At 46.8% G+C, this 15,915-nt stretch overlaps 1 protein-coding gene across 5 annotated transcripts in view; it reads right to left on the bottom strand.

Moving 5' to 3' along the window:
• The window catches only part of LOC122804204 (activating transcription factor 7 interacting protein), a 758,747-nt gene that overhangs the window by 249,252 nt on the left and 493,580 nt on the right, over window positions 1-15,915 (bottom strand). For all 5 annotated transcript variants that reach the window (XM_044073945.1, XM_044073934.1, XM_044073906.1 and 2 more), the window contains one exon: window positions 12,415-13,065. In XM_044073945.1, the coding sequence (XP_043929880.1) occupies window positions 12,415-13,065 (651 nt within the window). The remainder of the gene's footprint in view (window positions 1-12,414; window positions 13,066-15,915) is intronic.

Raw genomic sequence — 15,915 nt, 5'->3', positions numbered from 1 at the left:
GCCTAAGCAACTTCTACCACCAGGATGGGTTAAGTTAGCGTTGGCGGTTCATCTCCATCCACCTTGTGCAGTCCTTCCAGCACCTGTGCAGTCAGTCAAACATGAGTCATCTGTGGTGCAGTCAGGGCTTTATCCCTCTGCCCCAAGAGAGTGGATACAGTTACTTCCTAAAATACTCACAGACTTACAAAACAAAACAAGAAGTTATGTACTCACCATAACGTTCGATGTATGTAGTCCATCTCGCCTCACATTCTTACCCGTGGGTTCGGAGCCGAATGTCAGCTCCGACTCGGCCATACTTTTTAGCTCAAAGTCTTTCTACTGGCTGGGCTAAGATGGTATCCCATGCTGCAGTGCTCTCTATCCCCAGATCTAGTTTGCTGCGAGCACCAGCACTCATTCTCCATGCATAACACTACCGAAGGAAAGGAAAAACAAAACAAGAATGAAGGGAACTCTGAAACCAGGCCTAACCTCCAGATCCTCCAGGACGGGGGAAGGTGGGGGGGGTAAGAAAGAATGTGAGGTGAGATGGACTACATACATCGAACGTTATGGTGAGTACATAACTTCTTGATGTTATGTAGTCCAATCTCGCCTACATTTGTACCCGTGGGACAGTGTCCCCAGCACCTAAATCCTGGGAGGCTCAGTGGAAAATACTCCTGAGCACTGTGGAACCAAAGGAAGACCTGCCCCTAGATACCACATCTAACTTGTAATGAGTAACAAAGGTGTGAGGAGATGCCCAAGTAGCCGCAGCACAAATATCATCCATAGACAATCTGGCCTGAAAAACTGTAGACGTAGATACAGACCGGGTAGAGAGTAAGCCTTCACCTGGAACAGTAAATCTCTTCCCCCTGAAGTATAAATAAAAGAAATACAACTGGAAATCCACCTGGACAACATGACTTTGGAAACAGGAGACCCAATTCTGTTTTCCGAAAAGGAAACAAACAACTGATCAGATTTTCTGAGGTCTTTCGTTCTGTGCAAACAAAATCGTAATTGTCTGTGCACATCCAATTGATGAAATTTGAATTCTGCCTTGTTTGAGAACTGAGGAAACACTGGCAATTCAATAGATTGGTTAAGGTTAATAACTGACGCTACTTTGGGAAGAAAGGAGGGATTCGGTCTAAGAGAAACCCTGTCCTTATGAAAAAATCAAATACGGGGGTTTTGATTGATAAAGCTTGAAGCTCCGAAACGCGTCTGGCTAACGTGATGGCTACCAAAAAGAGAGTCTTCCTAGTTAGGAATTTTAAATCACAAGTGGCTGCAGGCTCAAAGGGGGGTGAAGTAAGACCCTGTAGAACAAAGTTCAAGTCCCAAGGCATAACAGGTTCCGAGACAGGAGGACGAAGCAACAAAGTGCCCTTCAGGAAAGCCTTACAGAGTCTATGTGCCATTAGGCTAGGTTCGTCTGCGACATGAAAAGTAGAAATCGCCACTAACTGGACTTTAATGGTTGCGGCCGCTGAACCCTGGTTAAAAAGCATAGAAAGGAACTCAAATGCAGACGAAATTGGAGCTGTCAATCTTTTTGGCATGTGCCCAGATGGAAAACCTCCTCCATTTGCTGTAATAAATCTTCCTGGTTGAAGGCTTATGACAGGAAGATAGAATATGAACCACCTCCAGCAAAAATTGGTGAAGCCTAACTAATGACGGAAGTAGAGTAGCCAGGCTGTCAACCGAAGGGTCCGACAAGAGGGATGGAGCTGCCCTGACATGCGAGTCAGTAAGTCTGGTTGCAGGTCCAGAATCAAAGGAGTGTCCATGACATAGGGATGGAGAAAGGGGAACCAATTTGACGAGGCCAGTGTGGAGCAATCAGAATCATTTTGCTTCCCAAGGATTGCGCTTTCTGAATAACCTTTGACAAGGGAACCGGAGGGAGGGCATATAGTATACCGGAGGGACAATCGTGGACTAGAGCGTCCCTGGGTGACTCCCCCTGACGGGGGATAAGGGTGAAGTAGCTGATGCATTTGGCATTGAGGGGGCTAGCAAAACGGTCCCAGCAAGGCTGACCCTACCTGCGGAAGATCTGCTCTGCAACTTGACAGTTCTGGGACCACTCGTGAGGCATCAGAATAGCTCTGCTTAGCGTGTCTGCGATCACAGTGGACTTCCCCGGAATGTGCGTTGCTACCAGAAAATGTTGGGAAGACACTGCCCACTGCCACACTCGCATGGCCTCTCTGCAAAGGGGATATGACTTGGTTCCTCCCTGTTTGTTCAGATACAACACCACTGACATATTGTCCGAGTGGATTGCAATAGTCCCGAGAGAAAAAAAACTCTGAAGTGCTTGCAACGCTAGTAGCGCTGCTCTCATCTCCAGGACACTGATATGCAGATACATCTCGTGCTCTTGCCATGTGGCGTGGACTGTCCTGCCTAGATAATGCCCCCCCCCCCCCCCCATCTGAGAGGCATTCGTGGTCACCATGGCAACCGGAGGCGAAGGAAAGTACAGTTTTGTACCTACCATAAATGTAGATGTTTGAGTGTATATACTGCTGCAGTCATCACACTTGGGTTATCCTGCCGTCAGGCGGTCCCGCAGTCGGCTGAATCCCAAAGTCTTGGTCCGGAGTCGGTTGTTGTCGCTTCTTCCCTGATGTCAGTGCGACAGGGGGATAAAAGAGGCAGCCGACACCATTTTCTTCAGCTTTTCTTGCCCCAGATGTCAGGTGCCCCCAACTAGGAAGGCAATACAAAAAATTATGCAAAAATACCTTAGTAGATAAACAATAGTACTAGCTGTTAGAAAATACACCATATAGACATGCATCCAATAGACTGATGTACATGGAGGTATAACTAACACCCTGGTATGTAGAGGGGATGGTGGGTGGGTAACCTGGACTGCAGCAGTATATACACTCGAACATCTACATTTATGGTAAGTACAAAACTGTACTATGTTCATCGTGTTATACTGCTGCAGTCATCACACTTGGGTTGAATCCCAAAGCTATGGATGGGTGGCTGGTACTAAACTGGGTTAGGTGAAGCTAGGATGCCCTGCAGAACTGCAGTGGCAAAACCAGCTCTGGTTTTTGAGTATAATGGAAGGTGGTAGTGCTTGGTAAAGGTGTGCACTGAACTCCAAGTAGCTGCCTCCAGAATGTCCTTGGTTGGAACCCCCCTGAGAAAGGCTGCTGAGGTTGCTGTAGCCCTAGAAGAATGGGACCTAATATTAACAGGCACTGCTTTCCCATGGTGCGAGTAGCAAAAGCGGATACAATGTGCTATCCATTTGGAGATGATCTGTTTTGAAATAGCCTTTCCTTGTGAACCTGCAGCATAGGATACAAAGAGTTGGTCAGTTTGTCTGAAGGCCTTTGTCTTATCCAAACAGTAATGTAGCTGTCTGTGAATGTCCACAGAGTGAAGGAGTCTTTCTCCTTTATTCTGGGGGTTTGGATAAAAGGTGGGTAAATGAATGGTCTGATTCAAAGCCACACTGGATACTACCTTTGGCATAAAGGTAGGGTTAAGTTCGTAAAGAGACTCTGTCCTGATGGAAAATGATGAAAGGTTCCACTGCCATAAGTGCCTGTAGTTCTGAGACCCTGCATGCTGAGGTGATAGCCAGCAATAGAGCTGTTTTCCATGACAAGTATTGTAGTTCTGCTGAGAAGGCTGGTTCGAAAGGAGGCAGTGTTAATTTTTCTAAAACGAAGTTGAGGTCCCAAGCTGGCATTGGGGGTTTTCTGGGGGGTCTTATATTCTTAGCCCCTCTGAGAAACTGCCTTAGTAAAGGGTGTGAGAATATGGGAGGATCCGTATTATATTGAACTGAAATGGTTGAAGCATGGATCTCAATGGATGAGAAAGAAAGGCCTTTGCGTAGCATCCCAGTTAAGTATTGCAGTATTTGAGGAATGTTTGGTATCCAAGGATTTTGGCCTTTAGCCTGGTTCCATGCACAAAATCTTTTCCATTTGTCTGAGTAAGTTTTTCTGGTGCTGGGCCTCCTGGCCTCCAAAATGACATTCAGGACGTCCTTTGAGAGAAGTGTTGTTTGATAATTCAAGGTATTCTCCATGCAGCTAAATTTCAAGTCCTGAGCTGACTGTGAAGGATCTGAGAGTTTTGCCGAGTCAACAGAAGTGGGAATTGAGGTAAGATCCATGGAGGGCTGCGAGTCAAGGTCCTTAGTAATGGGTACCAGTGCTAACGTGGCCAGTCCGGAGCAATGAGGATCATTTGTGGTCTCTCTGATCTGACTTTCAGTAATACCTTGGTCAAGAGAGGTAGTGGTGGGAAGGCATAGACTGTCAATGCTGTCCAACTCAATGATAGGGCGTCCACTTTCCAGGCTAAGGAATAATAAGTCCTTGTGCAAAATTTCTGCAGTTGGCAATTGTTGGGGGAGGCAAATAGATCTATGTCTGGGCGTCCCCACCTTTGAGTTATCATTGAGAATACTTGTGGGTGTAGTCTCCACTTGTGAGGATCTGCCAAATTTCTGCTTAATTCGTCTGCCAAGATGTTTTCCTTTCCTGGCAGGAATTGTGCTTGCAGTTGTACTTGGTAAGTCAATGCTGTGTTCCACAAGATCATTGCCTGTCTGCATAAGGGGTAGGAGTGTTTTCCTCCCTGTTTGTTTATGTACCACATAACTGTGGCGTTGTCTGTCCTTATTAGTAGTTGTCTTGGATGCAAGAGGTCCTTGAAGGCTGTCAGTGCATTTTGCACAGCTAGCATCTCTTTTTGGTTGATGTGTAGATGCATTTGTTTTGCAGACCATTTGCCCTGTATGCACTGTCCTGCCATGTGTGCTCCCCAGGCGTAGTCTGAAGAATCTGTTGTCATAGTTTGGTTTGCTGGAGGTAAGACAAAAGGAAGACCCTTGTTTATTTGACATGCTTGAGTCCACCATAGGAACTCTTTTTGAAGGCAGGGAATGAGAGGTATACTTGTTTCGAGGCTGTGCCTGTGTTGAGTCCACACACTTTTCAGCTACCACTGTAATTTCCGCATATGCAGCTTTGCATGTGGAATTAGTTGAATGCAGGATGCCATGAACCCCAATGCCTGCAGGATTTTCCTTGCAGTGAGCTGGGTAAAAGTTGTCATCTTTTTGAAGTATTGAGTCAGTTGTTTTTGTTTGTCTGGTGTGAGATAAGCCATCTGGGCCGTTGTATTTAAGCTGGCACCCAGGAATATTATGTCTTGCGAGGGTATTAGCTTTGACTTCTTTTTGTTTACTGTGTACCCTAGGCAACTTAGCAGCTTTGTTACAAATGCCAGATGCTGTAACAGAATGGCCTTGCTGTCCGCTTGGATCAGGCAGTCATCCAGATATGGATAAATTTGTATTCCTCGTTGTCTGCAGTATGCAATTATTGATGCCAGGCATTTCGTAAATACTCTGGGCGCAGTAGATAAGCCAAAGGGCAATGCAGAGAATTGATAATGCGTTGTACCTGCCAAAAATCTCAGGTATCTTCTGCAATTTCGTCTGATAGGGACATGCAGGTATGCCTCGGAGGTCCAACGTTACCAGCCAAGACTCCTTGCCCAGCATGGGAAGAAGTTGCTGTAGTGTGAGCATTTTGAATTTGGGTACCTCCAGGTATGTATTTAGAATTGAGAGGTCTAAAATGGGTCTCCAGGCTTTGTCCTTTCTTGGTAATAGAAATAGTCTGGAGTAAAAACCTTGACCTTGCTCCTTTGTAGGTACCTTTTGAATTGCTTTCATATCCATGAGAGCTGAAATTTGCATTTGTGCCTCTGCCCATTGGTTTGGAGGCAGATTTGGCATGCTTCTCCATCCATGGTAAAGTGTGAAAATGAAATCTGTAGCCTCGGGTAACATCCAGAACCCATTTGTCCTTTGTTATGATGCGCCAATTTTGTGGAAATAAGAGCCAGTTTTCCTCCCAAAGGTGCTGCCAGGGCAATTTTGCTTGGCAGGCAGAGAGGGAAGTCATTGTGTTTGTTTCCTGAAGGGTTGAGATGTTTCATCTCCACCTCTGAGTTGTTGTATGCCATTGTCTAGGCCTGAAAGAACCTTGTGGCTGGCCTCTGCCCCTTGGGCGTCTGTACCTACCCCTTTGGGGTCTGTCTGATGCAGGAAAGGACCAGTTTTTTGATGGCCAGTTTCTGCTGAAATGAGGAGGTTGTACCTGTAAAAAATCTTTAATAGTCTGCATAGATTTTGCCTTTTCTTCCATTTTCTTTAAAACTTCCTCTGCTTTGACACTAAATAACACATCTTTCTGCAATGGAGCATCCAATAACTTTGCTTTGACATGTTCTGGTAAGGCTTGCTCTTTTAGCCAAGCATGTCTACGCATTACAGATCCTGCGATAGCTGCTCTACATGAGGCTTCCAATGAATCAAAACCACACTGTAAGGTATGCTTTCCCACCTGTTCTGCTGCATGCAGCAAATCCTGCATCTCCTTGAAATCAGGTTGATCTGTCTGAGGGATCATTTTCTGCTTTAACTGTGTAATCAAGTGCTGCTGGTATTTTAGCATGTGGAATTGGCAGTTTAAGGCCCTCATGGCCAAAGTGGCAGACGTATACACTTTCTTCTCCCATCTTTCTAATGCTCTGGAATCTCTTTCAGAAGGTAGTGGATTCCTAGCCGTAGAGGCCTTAACCCCTTTGGGACCCTGGGAAATGGTTTTGGGGTCTGCAACAGGGATTTTATATAGAAACTTATGAGAATCAGGAACTCGGTAGTATCTGTCTGGTTTAGCTGGTGCAGGAGGTAAGGAATCTGGGTTTAGACTAGATTCGGTGTAAACATCATCCAAAATGTCTAAAACTGGAGGAATTGCAAGGGGTCTATGCTGTGGAAGAAGAAGAAACTCACAGAGTCTTTTCTTAGAGTCAGAGTAATCTTGGCCTTCCCAGTGGAAGTGTTCCCTCACGGTGTGTAAAGTTTCCCCAAAAGAGTAGTCTTCAGGGGGGGGGAGACAGAGGGAATGGACTCTTCAGCATCTGAGTCTTCATAAGGAGGGAAGGAATACTCCTGGTCCTCAGTTAGCTGAGGAAATGGATGCTTGGTCAGAGGAAGGATAATCTTCCTCCAGTCTAGGCCTTTTGTCAGGAGGGGGTTGTGAACCCCTGATAAGGGTAATTAAATCCTCAGCCATCTTAAGCATCTGTTTTTTAGGCATACGGGCCTGTGGGGGGGGGGGGGTCTGTGGACCCGGTTTCCTAACTTTTAAGGGGGCTTTAAGTTTAGCATAAGACTTAATAGAGATAGTTGTCAGTTTGAAGACACCTTCAGAAACCGAAGGCCTGTCCAAAATCTCCGGATCACTGTCAGGGTTGGCGTCCGAGGGGTGAGAGGGAACCGGCTCTTGAGGCCCAGCTGATTCGGTGTGGGAAGCCATCAGAATTTCTAAATCAGCGGTAGTCAGGGGCTGCGTAGGCACCTCGCTGAAAACCGGAGAACCAGCGGCCTCGGTATCTGGTCTTGGCCTTGGTTGCCTGTCCTTATCCTTGCCTTTTCTAATTACTGCTGACGTCGGTTGCTTCGACGACATGCTATAGTTAAATTTTCTGCCAAAATAATGTCTGGCGAAATCTGCCCGATGCTTGATTGTACGTTTGTTGAACCTAGCACAAAACAGACAACCAGAGATGTCGTGGTCTGGGCCTAGGCAAGGAATACAATAAGAATGAAAATCCTTATGAGGTATTTGCTTCCCACAAGAAATGCAATTATTAACTTTGTCTGACATCGGTCTGAAGCAAGAAAAGTTTCCCCAACGGGGTACTTAGCTTTAGAGAAGACTTCGGGCTGAAATTCGATTAGAAAATCTCAGGAGCTAGCTGACCGGCACTTGCGAACTGCTTCTGCTTCGGGCACCGCGCGGCAAGAAAGACTGAAGAAAACGGCGTCGGCTGCCTCTTATCCCAGTCACACTGACGTCAGGGAAGAAGCGACATCAACCGACGCCGGACCAAGACGTTGGGATTCGGCCGACTGCAGGACCGCCTGACGGCAGGATAACCCAAGTGGGATGACTGCAGCAGTATAACACAATGAACATCGAAGGGCTTTCTCGCATTGAGGTTGTCGGTGTGAAGCCACCAACCGAGATCCTGTTTGCACCTGTCTGTGAGTAGAATAGAGTGAGAAAGTGGAAGACATTGAAGAGACCACTGGGCGAAGAGTAGCCACTGAAGGAGCGACATATGTAACCTTGCCAGGGGGACTAACATAATTGTAGCAGCCATCGTCCCCAACAATTGGAGGACCAATCTTGCCTTCACTCTTCTCAGAGGGAGCAAGGCGTAAACCTGTTGTTGTAAGACTCCGATTCTTTCCTGTGTTAGAAATGCCCAAATGAGGATGGTGTCTAATTCGGCGCCTAAAAAAGTGACACGCTGCGAGGGCAACAAAGCAGATTTTTCCCAGTTCAAAGTGATGCCCAACTGTTGACATAGGTTGATAGTAGAGTCTCTGGTCTGAAGTAGCAGATGCCTGGTGGTGACAGTAAGGAGCCAGTCATCCAGGTATGGAAACACTTGGAATCCCTGACGTCTCAAGTGAGCAATCACCACTGCCATGCATTTGGTAAACACCCTGGGGGCTGTGGTGAGACCAAAGGGCAGGGCTCGAAACTGAAAGTGACTGGCTCCCAGCCGGAAGCGTAGGTGACTTCTGGATGCCCTGTCCATCTTTATGTGGTAGTAAGCATCCTGGAGGTCGATGGAGCACATCCACACTTTTCCCAACAATGGGAGAATAGAATGCAACGTGACCATTCGGAACTTGGACTTTTGCACATGAGTGTTCAATCCGCTGAGATCCAAAATAGGTCTCAGGTCCCCTGTCCTTTTTGGCACCAAAAAGAATCTGGAGTAAGTCCCTAATCCGATCAGGTCTGAGGGGACATGTTGGATGGCTCCTTTTTCTAGCAGCTTTGAAACTTCTGAACCTGTGGAATCCCTTTAACTGGGTGGAACATCTGGGATTTTCTTGATTGGAGGGGGGGATTTGATGAGAAAGGAATGACATTCTCCAGAAATTATTCGTAGAACCCATTGGTCCTGGGTGATATCTTGCCAGGCCTCCGAGTATAATGAGATTCAACCCCAGACTAGCTCCAGAAACGCACAGTCGGGCCTCCCATCAGGAGCAGCGGTATGGAGAAACACGAAATGAATTGCGGCCTCCCGAGTTGCGAGGGCCTCCTCTGCCCCTAGGGCGGCATCTTCCTGAATAACCACCCCTTTCCCCTGCCTCTGGAGGGGGGCTCACCTTGTGCACCGGGAAAAAAACCTCTGTGCTTGAACCACATCTTTCCACCTCTCTGGGCCTTGGGATAAGGCCTAGAGGGAAGGGAAAAACTGACTCCTACAGCAGACAGAGTTTTTCCCTCTTGCTCACACCTAGTGAGAGTGTCTTTCACCTTGGTTCTGAACAAAGAGGAACCATCAAATGGGGCGTCGGTGAATGAAGACTTGAAGGCCTCCGCAAAATGACAAAGGCACATCCAGGCCTGCCTCCTAAGAGCAACTCCTGAACTTGCTGCCCTACTCGCTCCCTCGGCTGCCTAGGAGATCAGCATCATGGCTGCCTAGGAGATCAGCATCATGGAGGAATTCGCAATAGAATTGAGCGTAGACATCTGAGCGTTGACCTTCTGGGCCACCGCCTCAGAAACGTTACCCGTGAGAGTATCTCCAAGCTCATTTAGGAGATCTCTCTGGACCCGTGTAAAGTGTGATAAGTAATTCAGTGACCGCAAGGTAAAGGTCGCTGAAGAAAACGTACGCTTCCTGTACCGGTCCATAGTCCTAGACTCCTTGTTAGGGGGATGGACGGTGGAAGAAGTCTCAGCTAATTCCTTCTTGGTGGCCGCTGCCACCACCATGGCATCCACAGGGACTCCCTTGGATAGAAATTCCTTATCAGGAGGGGCAGACAAAAATTTATTGGGTCTCTTGGGGACTGGTTCCACAGAGTCAGGGGTTTCCCACACCCTTCGACAAACCAGATCTAGAAGCTCAAAGGGCGGAGATATCCAGGAGGCGGAGGGCTGAGCACCAAATGCCTTCAAGCAAGACCGACTCCTCTTCGGAGGGGGCTTTGGATGGCGAGTGACCTCTTTGCTTCAAAATCTCTAGGATGTCAGAGAAAGAAACATCCTCAGAGGATGACTTAGGGGACCCCTCCGATTCCTTGAGGTCAGTGTCTGACGTGAGAGACTCATCCTGGGAATCTATGTGCTTCCTCTTGCACGTTTTCTTTCTGGGTGGCTCCTCAGGCAAAAACTCTGAGGGGCCCTCAGAAATATGGGGATCACTCGTGGGGGTACCCTGAGGCCTTGGGGATCCGCTGTCCAGAGATAGATGGTGATCAGAGACCTGCACCGGTGTTGTAGGGGACATAGTGACCGACCCGTATGATGCCGCTGACGACCTGGCCAGCGCGCTCCACATGGCCTCGAAGGCTGGTCCTCCCGGATCTGAAGAACGACCAGCCTCCGAAGCCAAGACAGGAGTCAGGCTTCCCTACGCCGAAGCACAAAGAGGGAGACTAGGAGCAGAGAGGTGTCCCGAAGCCTCTCCCTTGGGTCCAACCAATGAATCCTGAGTCCTGAACCCTGTGGGCAGCACTGACGCGGTCGGAGCTGACGTCGGAACCGATAAGCCAGGAGGGGCTGTCGGAACCAACCTAGGGACATCACACGGAGCCGAGCACTCCGGTTCTGAAAGCCGAGATGTGCTCGGAGGAGGAAGTATCAATGTAGGTTGTGGGACCGGCTCCAGAGCCGACTGGGTTGGAGCCGAAAACAATTTAGCCAGTACCGGTGACTGAAGAAGTCTCTGCACTACTCAAATCTATGTCCACATCCGATAAGGTCCTGGAGGATTTGGAGGATAGGGAAGAAGATAGAGACCTTCTCTCTGAAGGAGACCTGCAAGGAGGAGATACCGGCCTAATGCTAGGCGACCGGCTCTGAACAGGCTACAAGAAAACTGGAGCCGAAGCAGGTTCCATAACCACTAACACTTCCTTCGGCCCCGGGGACAATGGAGCCGAAGATGTCTATGAAGATTTTGCTATTTTCTCCGGCGGCTCCGAGGATACTGATGGAGCCGGGGATCGCTTTTTTGCCTTGGAAGATTTTGCCTTAGAGCTGGAAGCACTCTCCAGACCCTCCTCGAAGGGGGGGTTTCAGAAGTCCCTTCAAAATCAATTTGTTCTTCCTTTTCTGAAGAACACGCAGGCTAAAGGCATGACAAAAACTACACAATTCATGGAAATGAATCGCTCCCAGACAGTACACAGAAACAGTTCATCAGTGATGGACATCTTATAACTGCACTTGGAGCACTTCTTGAAGCCCAAGGGCTTATGTTCCTTAGTATCTTTGGACATAGTTACCACAAACAGCAAGTAACTAACTCAAAATTAGACCAACGGTCAAACAGCCACAAGCGCGGGAACAAGCCAAACAACAAACAGAACACTACAAAGACCTCTCACTCAAATGATCCTTAGACACAAGTACAAGGCGGGAGGACTAACTGCTCTAATTTAAACGGTTTTAGTCCAAGGGAAGGAGTTAGCACACAAGGAAATCAAGGAGACAGACTAGGTCCTCTAACTGAAACGGGCCTAGCCTGTTGGAAACAGCTAGTGGGATACCACAAGAATACGCTATAAGAGAAAAACACAACTTTCCCACAATACAGTCATCAACACACACAACAGCTATGAAAATAGCCTTTTTGCAAAAAACTTCTCTGATATAAGAAGAAAAAGGTACTTAGCCACAGCCAAGAGCGAGACCACGTCCGAGCTACACGAGCGGCAAACGAGATCTGGGGATAGACAGCAGTGCAGCATGGGATACCATCTTAGCCCAGCCAATAGAAAGACTTCGAGCTAAAAAGTATGGCCGAGTCGGAGCAGACATTCGGCTCCAAACCCACGGGTTAAGAATGTAGGTGAGATTGGACTACATAACATCTAAGAGTTTCTGTTGAGGGCAGCTTTACTGTGCCAACTTAAGTAGCAACTATAATTCAGTTCCACCCAGCATCTCTGCACAAAATACTGTTATAGAAAATTCAATTCCAGTTCTGCCCTTTGAAGCAAGGAGTAAATCAACAAAATAAAATCAACTATGATAAACAGGCATGCTCAGTAAAAAAGCACAAAATATCAATTATGAAAAACAAGGCACATTAAGGCAGTTCCATAAAAATTCATTTTTTTCCCCCAAAAACAATAGAAGTCTATCAACTCTTGTACATCACATAAAGCAAAGTTACAAAATAACTACAAAAGTGTGCATGCACTCTTCTGCAGTATGCTAAACAAAAGCTAGGCTATGAAATACAGTTATAAAATTACACAACTTTCAAATGTCAACTATCATTCTGGCATGTAGTTTAAACACTTACCAGCTCTTGATACTGTTGCATTACTTGCTTCTGCTGAAGGCTGAATAACAGGTCCAGTCAGTGGAGGCTTTATCTGTAGTGAAGGTCTTGCAACACTAGCACTATAAAGTCCTGTGCTACCAGTTAGGGGTAAAGTCCTTGTACCCTGTTGTACAGTATGTGAAGCAACTGCTGAAATAGTCTGTGATGGCAAGGTTGTACTAGAAGATCCAGAACTTGCTGGTGAGATCCTCTGAATGCCAGGACTTGGTAAAGCAGTACTAGTGCTGACTGGTCTCGATGCACCTGGAGATGCAAAAGTCACTGTTGTTTTTGCAAGACTACTTACTGCTGGCTGGTTTTGAACCTGAATAAATTCAACATTGCCCGACTGCTGGTTTGCTACCAAAGTACCTGTTTGAGTTTGCAGGAGTGAAGGTTGGGAAGGCATTTGCACTGGGACATGCAATATTACTGGCAAAGGCTGGAGAGAAACTATTGGCTGTGCAGTTGTGCTGACTGGCTGACTGGCACCCACTACTGTTGTCCCTGATGATGGAATGATTGAAGTAACCATTGAAGCCGAGGATCCTGATGTCTGAGGTTTAGATGGAATGCTTGCTGCTGTAGACTGTGCAACACTGGTTATGTTTGAGGCACTAGTAAAAGTCACTAGAAAAGAAAGGAAATGCACACACTGTAACTATGCACTTACTGAACAGTTAAAAATAAAGCTATCACATTTTTGAAGTCCGTCTTCAAAAATGAAACTAGTTATTTTAAGACTACAGCAACATGACATTCATGACACAATGCTAGCTGACATCAATTTATGGACTATGAATGAATTTTGAACTTCTAATGAAAAATCTCGGTAGCAAAGAGTTTTAAGAAAAATTACTAGAAATAAAGATGCTGCTCATTTACAGAAATTAAATCAACCCCTGCTAAACAAAACATGTTCATAGGTTGGTACTAGGCTATCGGCCCTTGGGCCTATACAAGCCTAGCCATAACAATTCCCTGGATATTTCTTCCCACAATATTTACTTCCCTGGACCCCTGTCTAGCAGGGCGACTGAAGTGATCCCCGGGGTGAATTTCTTATCTCCCATCCAATTGTCAAGGTTCCTTTTGAAGAGGGCCAAGGAGGTTCTCTGCTTGACATGTATGGGCAATCTATTCCAGAGTATGGGGAGTCCCTGGGTCAAGAACTTATCCCTCCAGCATGTTTTGTTCATTGTGATGACAAGGTTTGACCCCTGGAGCATGTGGCTCTGAGGGATTGGGATTTCTTTAAGTGGAGCATGTCCAACAGCTCTGGGTTTGACATGGCCTTGTATGTTAAGCAGCGATCGCCTCTGAGTAGACAATATGCCACAGAGTATAGCTGGAGTTTTTTTAGATGGTCAGCATAGGGCAACTGCTTTAGACGTGTGATTCTTTTGGTGAGGTATTTCTGCGACCTTTCCAGCTGTTGCAGATGTCTTGTGAGGTACATACCAAACGGGGCATTGCACTCTATAATGGGTCTAATGAGGGATGAGTACAGTGGGACAATGACCTCCTTTTTTCTGGATGAAAAGCCCTTAGTGATGAGGTGTGCCACACAGAAAGATTTCCTACGGTGGGATGGGATGAGGACCTCCACCTGGACTTCTCACCATGGTATTTAGTGTTGCACTTGTGTATTCTGATGTTCAAGGTTATCTTTGTGGGATGGTGACTAGAATGCCCTGGAGGTCTCCGATGCATCATGCGTTGCACCAGTCTTGAGGTGTGGGTGTCCTTGATGAATATGGATACCCCTCCTTTCTTGGTATTTTCCTGATTTTGGGGCGGAGCATGATATGAGGTAAAACCTGATAGGCTGGGGTGCTCTCAGGAGCCTTGAACCAGGTTTCTGTCACAGCACAGACATCGATGTTCTCCATACTGAGAAGGGCCTCGAGTGCTGCATTTTGAGATTTAGACTTCTGGCATTGAGCAGCATTACCCTTAGTTTTTTCCTTTTTGTGTTCTAGGGTGGTAGGTTTAGAATTTGAGCCTTGCCTAAAAAGGCACTATGGGGTGGCAAGAGCCTTTGCCAATATCCGAATCCCAGGGGTGACAGGTGCAAGCCGCCCTTGGCAGCTGGCTTGTCCAGCATGTCATCCCAGGCAGACAGATACTGGATCCCCTTTGAATGACACCAGTGTTTAAGCCAATTGTTAAAGCTGATCATCTTATCTCTGTATTGTGGCATCATTCTTGGTGAAGGTAGGATACTGCTCAAGGTCAGGGTCATACCTGCCTGGGCTACATAATCAGAGAGCTCCTCAATGTCTCTTTTCATGTAGTCCAAGGAGGTGCCTCAGGTCATTTACACCAGCGTGGACAATGACTGAGTCATATTTTTACCTGCTGTTGAGAGACCTGAGTGCTTGCGTTATGTGGATTCTAGCGCCCGACAGACAGCTTACTGTGACCTTCTCCTTACTCAGTCTGGTGGCGGGCGTCAGTGTGTCTGACTATGGAGTCACCAATGACTAGTGTGTCTGGCATTGTGTTTGGCCTTAAGGGCTGTGACTGTTTGACACTCTGACTGTGAGGTCTATGTGTTGCAGGTGTTGTGTTCTGAGGTGGTGGTTGTTTGGGTGTCTGCTTTGGTGGCCTCTGCTGTTTTGGTAGATTTTGATCAGAGCCTCCAGTATGTCTTTGTGTGTTTATGTGTATGATTTGAGGTTGTAATGGTACTATGTGAGACTGGGTCTATAGTGTGTGTGGTAACCTTCTCCTCCTGACTGGTCTTGCCAGTCCTATGTTGAAGAGCTCAGCCTCCAGTTTGGCCGTATAGTTGCATCTCGCATGTATTTGTGTTTTGTGGGAGGAGGAGGGTTGCTGTGTACATGAGGCAATTGTAACATTGCCTCAATATTCCCAGGTTCACCAGCTGAGCAGGAGAGGACACTAGCAACTGATCCCTCGACATGCTAGAAGGATAGACAAAAACTTTAAAAAGATTCGGGGACGTGGGTGACCGAGAAATGGGGGGTTGCCTTTTTGGGGTGCTATCTATAAGAGTGCCGTATCAAGGTAATAAGTACTGTAGGAGCAAGTGCTAGGTTTAACAGATAGAGAATAGTCTACTTAGAGTCAAGTAGAGATGATCTTTTTAGTTGTAGGATACGCTGATTAGATCAGTAGTATAGGTCGAGGAAGGTAGTTTCAAGGGAAAATTTGAAGAGTGGACTTTAGGTAGCCCGAATAGTTTAAACCTGCTTAACCGGCGCTGCCCTAGTGAGCAACAGTGGCAACTCCGCGCTAAAGCATGCTTTATAGCAGGGGGCTGGAAAAGACAGGAAATGACCCAAAATGGCCAATAAACTACAAGTTACTGCCTTAAACCACTCCTCTGAGGACAACAGGCAGCTCAGTACTCCCTACTCCCACTAGTGAGTAAAGAAACTACCCCTTGACCAAACAAGGAAAATGGAGAAAACAGGAACCAAGACAAAGCCCAGGGATCAGCAAAATCTGGTC

The sequence above is a fragment of the Protopterus annectens genome, chromosome 1.part1, assembly GCF_019279795.1.
Source record: "Protopterus annectens isolate FY-2018-M chromosome 1.part1, PAN1.0, whole genome shotgun sequence".
Classification (NCBI taxonomy): Eukaryota; Metazoa; Chordata; order Ceratodontiformes; family Protopteridae; genus Protopterus; species Protopterus annectens.
This window is presented reverse-complemented; position numbering and strand designations above follow the sequence as displayed.